Here is a 19,730-nt window from a genome sequence, read left to right on the forward strand (position 1 = left end):
AGCAGTAATATTTCTTACATGCTCTTTCTTCTCTTTCTTTCATTGTCTTGTACATCACCATGCCAGTCCCGCAGAGAGCTGTCATGACACAACTTCACTTCTGTTTTAGCTGCTATTTCTTGTGTGTTTCTTTTCAGGTAAATGTGACCGCTTAATTAATAAAGTACTTAAACATTAACTGAATGATGAAGTGTGTTTTCTGTGGTTTCGTCAGAACTGAATTTATCCATGTATGAGAATGTGGAAATCAAGGGTTTTCTCTAAACACAGAAGATGGGAAGTAAAGTGAAATTGTGAGAAGTATATTGACTTCACACTTCATGATACTATGAAGGTTTTTTTTTTTTTTTTTCTTGATTTTATCCAAAGGCTGGGAGTGTAACAAAGAGGAAGCTATAATGCGTTACTGATTACAGTCTCACTATGGCTCAAAGTGTGAAAAACATGATGCACAAGTGTTTGTCAACACATATGTACTTTGCTTCTTCTGCTTGTTCTTATTTTGTTCATGCTTTTTTTTTTTGTGTGACCTTTGTCTCTGTTTCTCTCCGTTTCAGTCTAACTTGTACCAGTGACGCATACAGCGGCAGAAGACAAAGGAAGAGGAAGTCTGTATCTTATCACATTAATGATTCGCACACTACAAGGAACCACCTGAAACACACACACGCCAAGAGAGAGCTTCAGACCCATGTAGAACTGAGTCTACTAACAACAGAGAAGATCACTGAATGAGAAGAATGAAGATCTTCTGGACTTTCACTCTGCTGATGATCCATGGTAATAAACTCTTGAAAGCAATTTGAACATCATAAATAATATAATAAAGTGTTGTATTAAAATGCTGGTTTGTTGTAGGTGTGTTGAGCTCCATCCGTGTGAGAGGATATTCAGGAGGAGAAGTCAACATCACATGCAGATATGATAGAAAATATACAGAGAAGAACAAGTATTTTTGTAGAGGAGAGTGGAAAATAACATGCTCTGAACTTATCAAGACTGATAAGGAAAACAAATGGGTTGATTCTGGAAGATTCTCTCTGTTTGACGACACAACATCAGCAGTTTTCACTGTGACCTTCAGAGATCTGAGTGAATGGGATTCTGACACGTACTATTGTGGAGTTGAGAAACCAGGACCAGATCCTTCGACTGAAGTGAATCTGATCGTTGAATCGGGTGAGTAACCCAGTTGCGCTTTAACATGAACATCAAAAATTCTGTAATTTTTAGCAGCTGGCTTGATAAAAAATTAAAATAAATAAATAAAAACATTTGTTTTAGAAAATAAATAAAGATACATAAACTCACCTTCTGTGGTGAAACACTAATATTTAGTGTGCATATCATGGTGAAGGACAATGTCAGCTCTAAGCCTGTCACATTTTCTGTTCTGTGTCTTGTTTTGGACTTTTATATTATAGCTGTAGTACCTTAATTTCCTATTTCCTGTCCTAGTCTGTTTGGAGTTTCTTTGCTAATTAGATAATTGATTGTTTTCAGCCTGATGAAGGTATCTATAGTCATATCTTACATAATTAAGGTGAGAACAAAGATAAGAGGGGACTGGATCATGGAATCACTGGAATGTGATAATAAATGTGACTGTTCTAACAGTTGTATATGTACTAGAGAAATATGAAATAGTTATAATATTAATATCAACATAATATAATATAATAAAATACTGTTTGTTAATTATAGTTGTAGGTAGTGTTGTCATGGTACCAAAATGTCAGTATTCGGTACCAATACCAGTGAAAATACACGGTTCTCTGTACCAGATTCAGTACCAAAGCAAAACACAAAAACACAGTTATTAAAAAATGCTGTGCACTCTATTTGTGTCGACACACATACAGTAATCCTCTGACAGCAGGAGGCGCTTGTAGAGCAGGAGACAGAGGATTCCCTGGTAACAGCTGTAATCAAATAAGCACTGAGACAGTGCTAATAAACGCTGATCAGGGATTACATAAAAATGACATCTATAACTTTCTGAAGACAGCCGGTTTCCTTCAGAAACACAGTGGTATAAAAACACCCGCACTGGGTTTCGACTGTGACAGAGGCAGTGCTCATGTCTATTCAACGAAATCAAAGTCTTTTGGAAAGTCTAATTGTGGCGGTCAGTTTTGATATTGTGTTGTTACGCCACAGTTAAATGAATTTATGGGAAACACAATGAAACTTATCTGCTTGAACTCTTTCATTTGATCGGGGTGTCTGTCTTTAAGTGTTCTGTTAGTTTGGTGTTTCCTCCTTTTGAAGTCGCCATCTCTGTGCGTTCATGAAGAGAGTGCATCTGCACATCTTTCTGATAGCACACCAAGAACCGGGCTGACCGTGTACTCGGTACCACAGGTACCTAAAAAACCTGGTACTCTAAAGTTATTATTGTAATTATTATTTTTTTTTTGTATTGAATTGATACCAAAGTACTGGGTCTTTTGACAACACCAGTCGCAGGTGTAGTGAGGTGAGATGTTTGCTTTTTCTGTGTGTCTGAGTGTCTGAATTTACAATGAACAAATGTTATTATAATATATAAAATTTGTATATATATATATATATATATATATATATATATATATATATATATATATATATATATATATATATATATATATATATATTTTTTTTTTTTTTAAGGGAATAGCACATATCGACCACCGTTGGCATCATCACCATCATCATCAATCACAGCTCCACCTGTTTCACTAAATTCCCAGCCATCAGCATCTGATTTAACACTGAAATCTCCATCTGTCAAAGGTATTCTGGTGATGGATACATTAATGTTCACTCCTTTACCTGCAGGCATCAGATAATCAGGCTCTTGTTGTGTTTTCTCTCAGGCTCGTCTCTGATCATCGGTGTGTCTGTAACTCTGCTTCTGCTCATCATCGGCCTCGTTTCAGTTATAGTGGCTCTCCGTAAGAAGCATCAGGCTCGAGATAAAGGTGGGTTTGTCTTAAATCAATTAGTTCCACGGCTTCCTTTGGATATCATTTGTTACCCATATATACCTTTGTCTGAGTGATTTGTTAATGAGAATAATGTTAAGAGTTGTTGGTCATTGAATGACATTGTTGTGTGATGAAAGAGTGGATGGAAAGATGTTGTTCCCCCTGCTGGTCACTACTGATATATGTGAAATATAATTGAATGTGAGGTATTATTAATATTGCTATATTTAATCTAGTATATTTGTTTTTACAGACCCTGAGTCAGACTCTAAAAGGTCTGCACCTGGAACAGAAAACAGTGAAGAGGTTTGTGAAATCAAATAGTTTGACACATGTTTGAATGAAAGACTTTCATCAAAAGCTGTTAATAATTTCTCATTCTCTTCTTAGGTTCCTGAAATGCCTTACATTTATGAGGATATTAAAGACACCAGGCCTCAAACTGACTACAAAACTGCCCCATTACCCACAAACCCCTCTGATTCTACTAAAACAGTCTATGCGACTACACAATTACCCACAAACCCCTCTGATTCTACTAAAACGGTCTATGCGACTCCACAATAACCCACAAACCCCTCTGATTCTACTAAAACGGTCTATGTGACTACACAATTACCCACAAACCCCTCTGATTCTACTAAAACGGTCTATGCGACTCCACAATTACCCACAAACCCCTCTGATTCTACTAAAACGGTCTATGCGACTCCACAATAACCCACAAACCCCTCTGATTCTACTAAAATGGTCTATGTGACTACACAATTACCCACAAACCCCTCCGATTCTACTAAAACGTTCTAGGCCACTCCACAATTACCCACAAACCCCTCTGATTCTACTAACGCTGTTTATGCTAGAGTTTAACAGTGCAGAAGCTCATGTGGTCACATGATTACAGTGAATAAATGTTAGTGATTGGCCATTTCAGTTTGTTGTTTTACCTGCTGATGTTTTTATCTTATTTGAGTTTGGAGAACTCAGCACGATGTGTTTTATAAATGTGAATTTACTGATGCAGCTCTTGAAGGTTAGTTTTTAAGCATGTAAGAAGTGTCACTTCATCAGACTGTGACTATAAATGTGATTGTGTATGTGTGTTGAATCTGTGCTGCTCTCTCTCTCTCTCTCTCTCTCTCTCACTGACTGTTTCAAAGAAGATTAATAGAGTAAAAGCTGATCCCACTATGCATCTGTGATGGGACAAAAACAATCCCTGGGTTTCCTGTAAATAAGGGTTTAATTGAAGATTAAATATCCTTGTCTGCTTGACTTTGTGGAATAGAATGGACTTTTTTAAAGATGTTCAACCTTTGCAGATTTTTGTAAAGTTCACAGATATTTACAGCTGTATGTAATATTTTGGTCATCACTGATGTTATTAGTGCATTATTGGTTTTATTCATGTGAAAAGCAGGCAGTGGCTCATCTTATCACATGGGTTTACAGCTTCATATGTTTTGTATAGTTGAACCTCATGGCCAGGCAGCTGCTCTACACTGAAGTTACATACAGGATAAACGACTTTGATTAAATGACAAGGAAACAAACACATAAGAGTTTCACAGCTTCGTGACAACGGTCTTGTCTGTGTTTGATCTGGATTCAAAATCATGATACAGGCGAATCTACATCTGGACAGATTCATTCATGTGTAATATTCAACTCTATTATTCAATATATTTTTTTTATGAGAAACTTCTGTTTTACAGCTTCACTTCTGCTTTAGTGATTATTGGCTCCTGATAAATTGCCGGTGTGTTTCATCATTTGTTTGTATTTTCTCTGCTGGCGAATATGTCTGCTTAATGAATAAAAATGTTATTTTAATTGTTCAATTCAATTCAAGTTTATTTGTATAGCGCTTTTTACATTACAAATCGTTACAAAACAACTTTACAGAAAATTATGTTTCTATAATATTTAGTAGTAGCTTCTAAGTGTTGACTGTCAGTTTGTGTGCGTTTGACAGGATTTTTAGAAAAAATTATACAAGATGTAGTCAGCCAGACGATGAACATTATTAATATTATTAATTAATAATTATTATATGATGCAGTCACACTTGTTGCAATATTTGTTAGTTCTGTTCTGTATTGTATTGCATTGTAATTGTATTGTAATATTGTATTGTAATATTGTAAGTGAATGATCAAGCATGTTTTAAAGTGCGTGTGTTTTCAGTAGTTTCTGCAGAACTGAATGAGGAAAATGAGGGTTTTATTTGAATACGGGAGAAGGGAAGTAAAGTAAAAGTATGAGAAGTATGTTGTTGACCAACTTCTTCATGTCACTAATGAAGGCCACAAGGGAAACAAAGAGGAACTCATGGAGCACAGAGACAAAGATGCAGCAAAAACACTTGATAAGTCAACAGTTCTACATTCTGCTTTCATTAAGGAATGTTCTTTCTTGTTAATGCATAGTTTTTGGGATGTCTCTCTCTCTCTCTCTCTCTCTCCCTCTCTCTCATGCTATCAGTTTTGGTAATCTGGTGCACAAATTATATAATATAAACCTGTTTTCGGATTTAAATTCAGTTTATATTCTCTGACCTCACTGACAGACATTTGCTCTTGTTTCAAGCATAAACCTTTGCTTGATTTGAAGATTTGTCATATTGTGTCTCAATAATAAATGCATATTGATTGATGAATGTCATGAGACAAGTCGAGTCAGCCTTATTTCTGTATATTTCTATATTTGTGAAATATGAGGCCAATTCATCTGCTTTAAAGAAGCTCTAAATAGTCACTTGGTGCGCAATTCATGTCAAAGTGCAAATGCTGGCACTAAAATACACTTTATTACACGACATGAAGTTCAGAACAACTGAAGATGCAATAATAGCTTTAATTAAATTCAGTTGTCATAGTTATTACCAAACCTGGAGCCTGTGCATATATTCATGCACAAATGGCTAAATGAACTTCACATTATGCTGCATTTATGGCAATGGGATGTCCAGTTTACATCCTGACACTGTAATCTCTACATTCTCGTTGCACTGAGAGTTTCTGATGTTTTGATCCCCTGTTCTCTCAGAATGACTGAAGCTGGAACAGAAAACAGTGAATCAATTGGTAAAGTCAGTGTGTTTGATGATAATATGTTTGTAGAGTGTAAATATCACCATAATCTTGCTGCAACGTCAGAAAACCTCGAGATCTGTAGATAGTTTTTCATTCTTGTGTCAGGTTCCTCAATCATGCTTCATTTATGAGCAAATTGCTTTAATGTCACAATTAGTGTAATTAAAGTGGTAACACGTTAGAATAAGGTTCCATTAGTTAATGCACTGTGAATTACCATGAACTAACAATGAATAACTGTATTTTCATGAACTAACATTAACGAAGATGAATAAATACAATAATAAATGTATTATTCATTATTTGTTCATTTAAATTAATACATTAACTAACATTAACTAATGGAACCTTATTCTAAAGTGTTACCAAATTAAAGTAAAAAATAAATAAATAAAAATATTTTCTTTTGCTTATTTTTTTTTTATTTTTTATTTTTTCTCTTACTATTTGGCAGATGCTGTGATGACCATCTTCCCGACAGTAATAGAGCTGAACATGAGGGATGCAGCTGGGAAGCATTTTAAACAAGAAATCAAACCAATAATTCATCATTTCCTTTCAGTTCACTGTTGATTGTTTTATTTGTTAAAATAAGCAAACCAACAAAAGGCTTTTTTTGTCATTTATCTGTAATGTTTTAATGTTAAGTGTGATAACATGCTCTTGATTTGTATTAGATTTTTATTCTTTTAAATATCTTATCTTAGTTATTTAAAATATTTTGTTTTATTTTTTTTTATGTTAAGTTGCTAAAAATTCCAGATTTCCTTTACAATAACATTTTTATTTAAGTGTATTGTATTTATAGCATTTCATTTTTTCATTATTTTTTTTTATTTATTTTTTTTTTTAGCATTTTGTGTTGTCTTAAGCTGTTCAAATCGTTCTAAATAGAAAAATGTATATTTAATTTATTTGGAAGGATTGGCATTTTGTTGTCTATTAGATGTATATATGTAATCATTTAATAACGGTTTATTTGATGACTAGTCTTGGGCTATGGTTAGCCTAGACATATGGGCTGTGTTTCTCTCTCTCTCTCTGTCTCTCTCTCTCTCTCTCTCTCTCTCTCTCTCTCTCTCTCTCTCAGAGGAAGTGGGCAGTTCATTCAGCTGTTCTTGTTTAAGATGTTTCCAGGAAACATTCATCTGAACACAGATCGAGAGCTGCAGACGAACTGAATCTACTAACAGCAGAGAAGATGACTGAAGAAGAGAGAAGAATGAAGATCATCTGGACTTTCACTCTGCTGATGATTCCTGGTAAGAGTCTGAACTCCAGAGGTGGAGAGTCCAGGGGTCAGAAAGTAAAAGTCCTGCCACATTTTTGCTCCACCCATGAACTCAGCAGCTGATTTCACCAGAGGAGGAAACAAGTCATTCCTTCCAAGTCACAAACTAGTCTCAACTCAAATCCCAAGTCCTCAAAGAGTTAAAGTCAATGAGATAATTAAGAGACTAATTAAATGATGATTGTGCATTGGTGATGAACACCTGCTGTTATTGTGCGTTACAGAGGATCAGATGCTGATGTTTTATTGGTTAAAATTATGCCACCATCATTGAGATCAGTGTTTGCTTCAGTTGGGCTCTTGACCTTTGGCTTCTTATGTTAGATATTTCTCTGTAAAAGTACATGTGCTGTTATAAAACAGTGCGATCTGTGCTTTGCAGAAAACCGTTACTAGCTCCTTTTACATGATGAAGTAATTATTAGGCATCAGTCTGTTTATTTCCAAAACAATTTTATGTATTTATTATTAACAAATGTTCAGTTTTTAAATAACCTACCTTGTGGAACCGTTGGTTTAATCACTATAATGAATACATTTCCTAATGTATGTAATAAATATAAATTTTTTCGAAATCTTTTCCTAATAAGACGCACAGACATCATGACCCAGCATATGAATCTCAACAATGGTGACAATCAACAAAACACTTCAAGCTGAAGTGCATGCTGGGTAACACCATAGTAAAAACTCTGATTATGCACTGTAGCATGAATAATTATTGTAACCACTGTTGAGGATCATATGATAAGTGCTCATGTCTAAAATCCCGAGCCTGTACAATTTTTTCCCCCAATATTTAAGCATTACAATAATATTTGTTTAATAGGACTTTTTTGTAGTTCAGTAATTGCTGAACATAATTTAACAAACCAAAGAGAGACACCTTCATGAAGTTAATTAAAATGTTTTAGATTAAAAAAGGGCAATTAAATTTTCTACTTCAAGCTTTTAATTCAGCAATGTGTTAATGTTTACTACGTAACACAACAGCAAGTGTTTAAAAGCAAATTACTTTGAATTATTAAAAGGGTCAAGAGCCCAACTAAAGCAAACACTGATCCCCATGATGGTGGATTTACCACGATTATGGTGACAAAGTTTTTTTTTTTTTTTTCTTCCAGTTGATTTCATCCAAGGCTGTGCTTAAAGTCAATTGTAGTTCTTGTGTTTCTCTTTTCTTCAGTGATGTTGATTGTTAACAGCAGGTGTTCATCTCTAATGCAGAATTATCATTTAATTAGTCACTTAATTATCTCATTGACTTTAACTCTTTGAGGACTTGGGATTTGACTCAAGACTTGTTTGTGACTTGAAAGGAATGACTTGATTCCTCCTCTGGTGAAATCAGCTGCTGGGTTCATGGGTGGAACAGAAATATGGCAGGACTTTTACTTTCTGACCCCTGGACTCTCCACCTCTGCTGAACTCACAGTAAATCACTAAAACACTTCAGCTCATGTTGAGTAGGATTTGAACACTTTTGCACACTTTTCTCTGTTCAGTCTCATGAATACACTGGTGTTTTATTGAGATGCTGGTTTGTTGTAGGTGTGCTGAGCTCCATCAGTGTGAGAAGATATTCAGGAGGAGGAGTCAACATCACATGCAGATATGATAGAAAATATACAGACAATGTAAAGTTTTTTTTTGTAGAGGAGAGTGGAAAATAACATGCTCTGACCTCATCAAGACTGATAAGGAAAACAAATGGGTTGATTCTGGAAGATTCTCTCTGTTTGATGACACAACATCAGCAGTTTCACTGTGACCTTCAGAGATCTGAGTGAACGGGATTCTGACACGTACTGGTGTGGAGTTGATAAACCAGGACCAGATCCTTACACTGAAGTGAATCTATCGTTGAATACAGATCTTTCAGAAACAACTTCACCATCATCATCACCTTCATCCTCATCATCATCCTCATCAGCTGAATCTCCAGTGCAGTGGGTTTCTGTGTGTCTGGAAGTGATTGATTTTAAAGGAGTTTGAGATGTTCATTATCTGAAACAAACACTGAGCATCAAATGAGCCTCGTTCTGTAAACAGATCATATTTAGCACCATGAACACTGTCCGTAATGTTAGAGGAAACTGTGTCTTCCAGATGAGTCTGATTGTTTCTTCTGATATCCAAACATTTTGTTGTTGTTGTCTTGCTTTCCAAAGTGTATCATTTCTGTGTTTAAAGCTTTAGTCATGAAGGGTTTTATTTGTATTTTTATTTAAAGCTGCTTTCAAACAGCACTGAATGTGAAAAGTGAAATGCAAATAAAAATTTAAATCTTAATCTTAAAATTAAAATCTTTTAACAACTCTTGACTAACATTGATCTCTGTCTCTTTGGACTGGAGCATCTAGATTCAATCTGAGGTAAATCTCTAATTTAAGAAAAAGTTAAATGTGTTTTTTAGGCCAGGCATGGAGCAGGTGGATGGTTACTCAAATCTTGCTTTACTGGGCCTGGGACAGACAAATCTGGGACAAACACAGAGGTGGGTAATCCAGGGGCCAAAGAGTACGAGTCATGCCATATTTTTGTTCCACCCATAAAGTCAGCAGCTGATTTCACCAGAGGAGGAACCAAGTCATTCCTTCCAAGATAATTAAGTGACTAATTAAATGATGATTGTACATTAGTGATGAACACCTGCTGTTAACAATCAACATCACTGAAGAAAAGAGAAACACAAGAACTACAACTAGTGATGGGAAGATGAGGCCTCATGAAGCTTTAAGCTTTTCAGCCAAGTGGTTCACAAAAGGGTACATTTTCTGTAAACTAAATTTGCTCACAATACCACCTGGTGGCCAACAAGTGTAAAGACAAGCAGATCCATTACAGACAGAGGTGTAAAGTCCAGGGGTCAGAAAGTAAAATTCCTGCCATTTGTTCCACCCATGAACTGAGCAGCTGATTTTCGTTCATGGGTCGTTCATCTTCTCATATGATCCTCAACAGTGGTTGCAATAATTATTCTTGCTACAGTGCATGATGGGACTTTTTAATATGGTGTTACCCAGCATGCACTTCAGCTTGAAGCGTTTTGTTCGTTGTCACCATTGTTGAGATTCATATGCTGGGTCATGATCTCTGTGTGTCTTATTAGAACAAGGTTTTAACAATGTATATGCATTACATACATTATATTTCAAACCGTACATTTTCCCATCTAATTTGCATATTATGACGTCATATGGGATGAAACTTGAATTATAGAATTTTCATGAAAAGTCACGTTTAAATAATAAAATGCAGCACTTTTTCCCCCCCAAAAATGTCCCTCACCTTCTGTGTGCTATATTGAACAATACTGAATGCTCAGGTTAATAGTAAGCAGTAAACAAACTGTGTAAATCATTAGTAATAAACGGTAGAAACAAACCGAACGCATGTAGCGGTTAGAATTGTCAATTTACTACATGCAGCAGGCACTCTGATTCCATGTATGCAATATATTATTCATATGACACACAAACACAAGTAGACAAGATCTCTTTAGTTCAAAAGCTATGCCCCGTGTCACATCACCTCTGCTATGAGCAGCACGGCCAGATCTGCCTCGCGCACGCGCCGAGTGTGCACAGCTCGGACTACTGTCAGTGTCATTGCGACTCCCCACCTTGCCTCCTAACTGTCCTATGAATACTTCGACCTCGTCTAACATACCCAGTGGCATTAGACAAAGTCTCCACTACAATACTGTCGCCGCGATTGCGGAGAGGTGCGGTCAGAAGACAAATATAGCCTACAGGTCTAGCGCGGTAAAAATCTCCCGCCTCGTCCCCGCAACAATAACACGCCTGCTAATTTCGCGATGAACACTCCGACCCCGGCAAACATTGCTCTGACATTTGGCAAAGGACCATTTACATTGGGCAAAGGATTCACCGTCTGTGCTTGGTGTAGGGCTATTCTTTCACTTTCAGTATCACTGTCGTCTTCTGAATGCAGATATTCCCCTTTAAAATCAGTGTCCGCGAATAGAAGTCCCAACACATCATTGCAGCTTTATTGAAGCTTTATTGATGCCATTAGATAATAATAATAATGATAATAATAATATTCTAATGCCAATAATCGCTGACATTGACAATATTGGTCAGATAAAATGGCTCACTCTCACACAAGCTCCGCTTTTTTTCGCACTGATTCAATGCGCTCTATCTCGAAGATTTTGTATAGGAGCATGACGTTTTTTTGAGTCAAAGATGAAGTATTACATGTCTGCTATCTGGTGCAGGGGAGGTTGCATGAAATTTGACACCCTATTTGACAAAATCGGCCGTTTTATTCAGTGCCGCATCTTGTCGAGTAAACTCGACCGTGGCGCCAAGAGGGTTAATGACATAATTAAGAAGTTAATTGAGTTATGGTTGACCGTTATTGAAGACACCTGATGTTAACAAGCAGAATCACCAAACGAGAAAATCAAAAATGTGTGTGTCACCATTATAGTGGTCAGTGTTTGCTTGATTTCTGAATGCCTGAGACTATAAAATAAATTAGAGTCATAATTAAATTATAGCTATACAGTAGATAAGTGTCGAGAGCTACAATTGCAATTTGTAATAAAAAAATATGAATTTACTTTTTTATTTGATTAAAGTTCTCTTTTCACCACTATAATAGGTGTTTTTTGTCCATCATCGTATTTGAGGAAGGGCGGCACAACAATACAATCCTGCTTAGGGCACCCATTTGGCCAGCAGCGGTTCTGGCTATATATCACCACATCTACTCAGAAGAACCACTGAAGAACCTTAGAGTGTAGAGACAGTGACATCTGGTGGACAGACATGCAAACAGCAGCAGCTCTCACTAAACTGAGTCTCACTCATTCTTAGTTATTTTCAGTGGACAGTGTGATCACTCATAGCTTTCTCCAGGCACTACACAGAATATAATTAAATGCTCGTTTTCACTCAATATCCTGTTAATCTTGAGTACCTATAGAGTAGTACTGCATCCTTCATAACTCCAAAAAGTCTTTAGTTTTATTATATTCATAAGAGAAAGATAGTATGTACCGATTTTTCCCGGAAAAACATGACGGACTGGAGGCGTGACGTGTGGGCGGAGCTAAAGAATCACGAGCGCCAGTAGGCTTTTGCGTTGAGAGCATGTGGAAACTGTGACATTATCGTGAGGAAAAAACCATCATCCAAAACAAACCATGGCTAACAGTCAGATTCAGCGTATGTTTATGATCCAGAATCAGATCCCGAGGCTGAAACTGAACGAGAGCAGCAGCAGCAACGACTCGCTCCGAGCGTGGCTCGAACCCGGGTCTCTGGCATGGGAGGGGATGCACTAACAAGGAGGCAGAGATATTTAAAGCAGTTTTACTCACCGCCTGCGGTTCCAACACACGATCGTGACCCTTTTTCGTTGGGATTGCATCATCCTTAAGAAATAAAGATATGCAAATCCGTCGTCAAACTGGGCCTTGTTTGTAAAACAAGCATCTTCGAAATGCAGGGAACAAACAAAAACACTTGCACAGCTCCGTTGATGCTCTGTAAAAATAAACTCCATCCACTGGTCCCTTAATGCTGTTTCTCTTTTGGTAATCTGTGCAGGGTTGTCTTGCCCTGGCAACCAAAAACACACTCCTTTTGTGACATTTGGCGACGCTCTCGCTCTGATCAGTGAAGTCTGTTGTGCTCTCAGTGCTCTGCTATACGGGAGCGCGCGCTCTTCCGGCAGAAGTGCCTCAGGACCCATATAAGGAAATTCCGCTCCATCTAACGTCACACAGAGCCATACTCGAAAAAAAAACAAAACTTTCCGAAACTTGTGGCAAACCGGAAGGAGTATTTTTGGAACAGAAATACTCCTTCAAACGTACAACTTAATTTTTTAAACTTTGTCCATGTTTAGCATTGGGAATCCAACTCTTTAACAGTGTAAAAAACTCAGTATGCATGAAATAGCATTTCAACCCCCCTTTAAGAGACTAAATTAATCTTGGAGAAAAGAACACAATCTATTTTTGATAAATAACTAAATATGTCTTTAAACTCCGGAGCTGACAGTATGAATGTATTATTTGTTGAGTCTGATGGAGCTTCAAATAATAACAGTGTCTCAGTCATTACAGTGAGTTTATGATTTTCTGTCTGTCAGTGTTTGAAACCTGTTTGAAAAAGTATATTGCAGTTGTGTTTGATTATGCTGCACTTCTGGTTCGGGAACTTCCTTCAAAAAGACAAAAATGAATAATTTCATGCAAATGGACGAAACCACTTTTTTTTGTTTACAGTCGGATCCAATACGATAAGTTTAACACGATATCCCAGCTCACAAAAATGAGTTGTCAGAACGTTTTGCTTTTTTAACGTATTAAGAACATTTTTTGAGGGGTTTCTGTGAAGGATCATTAGGATCATTCAATCCTACCATTTTGAAAACATTAAGAAAACTTCATTACTGAATGTTTCCTACACTACGCAACAAAAATGCTAACCCCTAAACCTACCTCACACTTTACCTTAACCAGTGAAATGACTGAATGACAGGATTGGTGCTGAATAGCGTGGTAAAGAAAGTTGCAGTTCAGGAGATAAACAGTTAATAAGATTATGCAACATGTGACTCACCGCTCAATGGAACCTTTTTAGTTACACCCAGCATCCCTACCCCCTCCTAGCCTGTGAATTTCGTGTTCCTGGACGGCCCTGTTGCTTGGAATGAAACTATAGAATAAAATCTTTCCCCTCCGCTGGGACGCTCCTGAGTGATTCCCGTTTACATCATGAAGCAGAGGTTCAGACTTGGGTCCAAACATCACTGGCCCCAAACCTTGGCCTCTGCTCTCATGGAGAACATTTATTTATATTGCATCTTTTATTTTAGATTGAACTAGAAATGATGTTTAATTTATAAAGTTTTATTATGAAATGTAAGTCAGTAACAATTGGCTGAAGCCACAGCCAATGGTGAAAGTCTCTGCGAACGGAGACTCCGCCCCATTTTGGAGGTCTCCAGTCTGCAGTTATACCCACTTGGGAAAAACATCTTTGTAAAAAAAAAAAAAAAATATATATATATATATATATATATATATATATATATATATATATATATATATATATATATATTATCAGTTTTATCTGCATGTTCATGTAAACCATGTATGAAATAATAGTTTCACTTCCCTCTTTATTACCAGTAATCATCTCTCTCTCTCTCTCTCTCTCTCTCTCTCTCTCTCTCTCTCTCTCTCTCTCTCTCTCTCTCTCAGAGGAAGTGGGCAGTTCATTCAGCTGTTCTTGTTTAAGATGTTTCCAGGAAACATTCATCTGAACACAGATCGAGAGCTGCAGACGAACTGAATCTACTAACAGCAGAGAAGATGACTGAAGAAGAGAGAAGAATGAAGATCATCTGGACTTTCACTCTGCTGATGATTCCTGGTAAGAGTCTGAACTCACAGTAAATCACTAAAACAGACTTTAACTTCAGCTCATAATGAACTACTATGAAAAACTACTAAAATAAAACGTTTATTTAAAACTGTATCTGTCTTTAGTCTTATCAATGTGTATGTTTTAATGCTGGTTTGTTGTAGATGTCCTGAGCTCCATCAGTGTGAGAGGATATTCAGGAGGAGGAGTCAGCATCACATGCAGATATGATAGAAAATATACAGACAATGGAAAGTATTTTTGTAGAGGAGAGTGGTCCACATGCTCTAAACTCATCAAGACTGATGAGAAAAACAAATGGGTTGATTCTGGAAGATTCTCTCTGTTTGACGACACAACAGCAGCAGTTTTCACTGTGACCTTCAGAGATCTGAGTGAACAGGATTCTGGGACGTACTGGTGTGGAGTTAAAATCTTTCTCTCTGAAGATCTTTACACTGAAGTGAATCTGATCGTTGAACCAGGTGAGTAACTGAGACTCTCAAACCCATGATGATCATCAACATCACACACTCAACACTGACTGTAATGTTATCATCTAAAAACTCCAGAAAATCAATAACCAGGACAAATATAATGTATCATGATCAGGTTTAAACTCATCAAATTAGTAAACATATATGAATGAATGAAGAGACAGAGACTGTGTGTGTGTGTGTGTGTGCGTGTGTGTGTGTGTGTGTGTGTGTGTGTGTGTGTGTGTGTGTGTACTAACATTTATGTCGGTGTGGGTTCCCATCGGTGGGAGCACATCCACCTAAGGAGTTCCAAAATCGGAGTGGGGCCCAAAATGGTGGGCCCCAATCCGATTTCAATTAAAATAAGCTCAGCAGCTTCCCCTGATGCTACCATTGCTTTTTTTTTCATCTCTAAAAAGTGGCCCGTAAGGTAGCAAAAAGTGGGTAAGTGTGTGAAGGTGTGTATGGTCGAGCCTTTTTTAACCGGAAGTCAGGATATACACTTCCCGCGAATTCAAATACACACCGCGGGAATCTGAAACCTTTGGCCAATGAAATTACTGCACTGTATAATTAGGCGCGAAAGTAAGGAAAACTGCGGAAATTGCACAAGAAGAAGTAGAAGAAGAAGAAGAAGACTTCAAGGATTGAAGATTGAAGACAGAAGAAGACGGAGTGGTTGAAAATCTGAATATTTTTACAAATACCGACCTCTGATGCAACAGGTAAGCTAGGCATGGTTTTCATGGTGAGTTTATTTTGTCGTTACAGTATATCGTGATTTTTCCTACCTCTTTTGGCTGCATTGTAGCTAACGTTAGCGACATAATATTACTATTAGCAGTTAGCTTAACCTAATAGCATGTCACCACGGACATGACAGCGGGGCAGAGACGGGGTGCAGTGAAGTCCTGTTGTTAAAAGTGGAGTTGGTTGTGAATTGTGAGGTTTTTATGGTGAGTTCATATTTTGGCGTTATATCGTGATGGCGTTATATAACGTACCTCGTTTAGCTGCCATGTAGCTAACGTTAGCGACATAATATTACTATTAGCAGTTGGCATAACCTTAATAACGTCATCACGGACATGACAGCGGGACAGAGACGGGGTGCAGTGAAGTCGTATCGTTAAAGGTGGAATCGGTTGTGAATTGTGAGCAAGACAGGGCAGATGGAGGTTAGCCAGAAGCTAAGGCAGGACTGAAGCTACGGTGCCGTTTTGGAGTTAAGTTACTCATACTACCCGCAGCTGGTTTGTTAGAGCAGGACAGTTGAGGGAAAATAATAGAAAAGACCACCTTCGAGTTTTTCCAAATTTACTTTGCAATTACAGAAATATAGCTGTAGCAATTCAGTTGTGGATGTTTTGGTCACATAATTGTTCAATAAAACTCGCAAAATGCAAAGTATTTAGTGAAAAATCTTTCCTGCTCTCAGTTTTCCATGTCCGAGACAATGTGAAGTGATGCTTGCCATTTTAGCATCTTATCTCAACATCATTATATATATATATATATATATATATATATATATAACACATTTTTTACAAATAAAAACACATTCTTAAATTTCAGAGCATCACTGTGACTGATCAACTGATCAACAAATGTAGCAAGATACTTCTAAGGGAAGTTTTCACCAAGCTTTTTGTCTGGGTGGTACCGGCCTACCCTGGACCCCCCATAACAATCCAAGCACCTATGTATGAGGAAGGATGTGATGCTGCATATGTCAGTCAATGGTCATGTGGCAGCGCCGCCATGCTGCTGTACCAGAAGTTAAGTTTGACAGCCCTAGTTTAAATTGATTACTGAGTGTCTGTGCAGCACAACATGGTTATCATCTAACAAGTTAACTTCTCCGCTTCAACAGGCTCAGTCAGCTTTCAGTGTGCACATTTCAGAATTTGCATATTTCATTAGCCCGTGTTTGATGTTAAACAATAGCAAAGCTCATTACACAGCTGTTGCGGCGTCTATGTGTTTGTATGAATGTCTGTTTACTTATTTATTTTACATAATAGATTTTTTTTTGTGACTTGCTATTTTTCAAAAACCTTTTTGTGAGATTTGCCTTGACTAAATACAAATTACAATTATTTTCACAGGGCCATTATGTCCACAAGGAGGATGAGGAAAAAGCCTATAGATGATGCAAAGACATACATTCTGTCTTGCACTGACAAGGATGGGTTTATGCCAAGATTCATTGACCATTACAAAGGTAAGTTGCAGAAGATTCCTTGACACAACTTGTGCATTTCAAAAGCATGGTAACATGGTAACATGGTAGATCGATATAATACACATCCGATCATCTAATCACTTGAATGTCCAAACCATAAAACAAATACAACTGACAAAGTTTAGTGAAGTCGGAAGGCTCACATCGCTTTGCTTTTATGCCACTGACTGGACGGGGCAGAGTCATGTGTCTACACACATGCTAGTATGCTTTTAAGGGGGAAGTGTTAACAGGATTAAAAAAACCCGAAATAACCGACATGGGAAAATTACGTCGGTTAGAGGTTATGAATTTCGGTTTTGAGTAAGTTGCATGATGTTCTTACGCTTCACTGGTGTTACCTGCACTAAATGGTACACGGCACTCTCAGTTTAAAACAGTCATAACCTAGTATTACCTTGGATACCCACGCTCTATTATAGTCTTTCAGGCCCTTCTAAAAAAGAAAAGTGGAAAAAAATATACACAGAGCTCCTCTGACCCTTAAAGATGTAAAGGAAGTCGATGGAAGGACGTCTACATCAAGATTTCTCTGAATGGTAAAGACAATCAGTTTGACTGAGACATACATTATACCTTTTATTTAATGTAGATTACATTAACGGAGATTTACTTGGTGATTTTAATCCCGTCCGAATCTGCCACGTCTGTGTTTTTCTCACACAACCTCTGTGATAATTCCAGAGCAAATTACCTACCGTTTTTCAGCAAACTCAGTGATCCTCTGAGAAAACTAATCCCGTCCGAATGCGAATGTCTGTGATTGCCGGTGATATTTTATTTCACAACGCGTTTCCTTGTGTGTTTTGGCCAACGTGAATTACCGTAGATGCTCTTACCGCGCGGATGTTTTATATATTTGCTTAGCGGCAAATAAATAATAATAAAAAATAATAAATCAAGAGCAAGATCAAGTAAACTGTTAATACCGACTACTGTAATATCAGCATCAGGTAAGATTACTCACGTTCATTTATGTACTCAGTTACATAATGTTTTAATTACATTTAATTAAAAAAGAAAAAAGGAAAACAAGTTAAACTAAAGGAACCACACATTAACATGGTTTTGTTATACTAGCCATTTAGTATTTATTGTGTAATAATACTAAGGCAATCATTCTGAATGAATGCAATGCACGCATACAGAGCACGTGATCTCTGTGACGCACAGATGCACAAATCAGACCCTCCCACCTCTGTAATAAACACAGAGATAGTCCCGTCCGAATTGGTACATGAAAATCAAAGACGTCAGGTGGTAAGAATCGAAACTCAAACGTAGTTTAGAAAACTAGTCCCGTCCGAATAGGGCTTTAGTCTACTTTTTTTTTATCAGTTTACAGTGGTATTTGAGATCAACGTTTGCTATCATGTGGTGTTCTTGCCTTGTTTCACGTTGTAGTTTTTTATACATTCAAATTTGTGAACGATTCCAGCGTAAAATGATTAGCACAGACACCTAACTTTAAGCCAGTGGGAAGGGTTGTAGGAACCGCGTCATTAAAAAATGAATTTAATCCACTGGTCCCTGACAGCTTGGTCCGTTCTTGGGAGAGAATACACATTTAAGTTACATGCTGATTCTGACAGTCAACAACAGAGCAACTCACATTTGCACTACATTTCTGCATCTTTCGAGACTGAATATGAGGGAGAGAGGGGCAGGGCGGGCTTCCTGCACCATAGGTCTGCGGTGTCCATATATGGTATTAAAATCTCGTATTTGAGTGCGCGTGCACGTGGGCTGGTTTACGAACCCAGGGGTAAACAAATGCTTCACTTTTAAATATCGGCTTCCCGGCCAGTGTATAATCGTTAGGCAATCATAACATACATTGATTCTCGTGGAAAAGTGAATATTACAGGTCATGACTCCTTTAAGGGAACCGAACGGAGCATAGACAGGACCTCAGTGATGCATTGATGTGGATGGGTATGCATCAAAAACATTCTTTGGCCACATAAAGTCTGTTCAAAAAAGCACTTTACCTGTAGAGTATCACAACTGGGAGAGTGCTGAGCATTGTCTGCGGGTAATACACTTACTACACGCAATAACCTCAACCTCACTTTGAAAATACTGTAGTATCTCTTTTTGAGTCCCAGAATGAAATGTTTAATTATTATATATTATTGTAGGAAGAGGAGTGTTTGCCACACACCCCATTGAACCCGGGGACTTCGTGTTGGAGTACAGGGGTAAACTCCTCACACAGGTGGAATGACAACCACAAAAA

At 37.5% G+C, this 19,730-nt stretch overlaps 2 protein-coding genes and 1 long non-coding RNA gene across 3 annotated transcripts; all 3 read left to right on the forward strand.

Moving 5' to 3' along the window:
• Positions 1-29: 29 nt before the first annotated feature.
• On the forward strand, positions 30-4,810 carry LOC113119410 (CMRF35-like molecule 7). The gene is made up of 7 exons (XM_026288917.1): positions 30-137; positions 558-780; positions 859-1,179; positions 2,653-2,775; positions 2,859-2,963; positions 3,223-3,275; positions 3,360-4,810. Exons 2-7 carry the CDS (start codon positions 732-734, stop codon positions 3,534-3,536), a joined length of 828 nt encoding a protein of 275 aa, XP_026144702.1. The 5' UTR covers positions 30-137; positions 558-731; the 3' UTR covers positions 3,537-4,810.
• Positions 4,811-14,612: 9,802 nt separating this feature from the next.
• LOC113042904 (CMRF35-like molecule 3) lies at positions 14,613-15,311 on the forward strand. Its single transcript, XM_026205737.1, has 2 exons — positions 14,613-14,776; positions 14,932-15,311. Exons 1-2 carry the CDS (start codon positions 14,716-14,718, stop codon positions 15,258-15,260), a joined length of 390 nt encoding a protein of 129 aa, XP_026061522.1. The 5' UTR covers positions 14,613-14,715; the 3' UTR covers positions 15,261-15,311.
• A 148-nt stretch (positions 15,312-15,459) lies between these two features.
• On the forward strand, positions 15,460-19,717 carry LOC113119473 (uncharacterized). Its single transcript, XR_003294463.1, has 3 exons — positions 15,460-15,971; positions 17,355-17,470; positions 19,633-19,717. It is a non-coding gene; the product is annotated as an uncharacterized LOC113119473 (long non-coding RNA).
• The last annotated feature ends 13 nt before the right edge of the window (positions 19,718-19,730 follow it).

This window comes from Carassius auratus, chromosome 1, assembly GCF_003368295.1.
Source record: "Carassius auratus strain Wakin chromosome 1, ASM336829v1, whole genome shotgun sequence".
Lineage (NCBI taxonomy): Eukaryota > Metazoa > Chordata > Actinopteri > Cypriniformes > Cyprinidae > Carassius > Carassius auratus.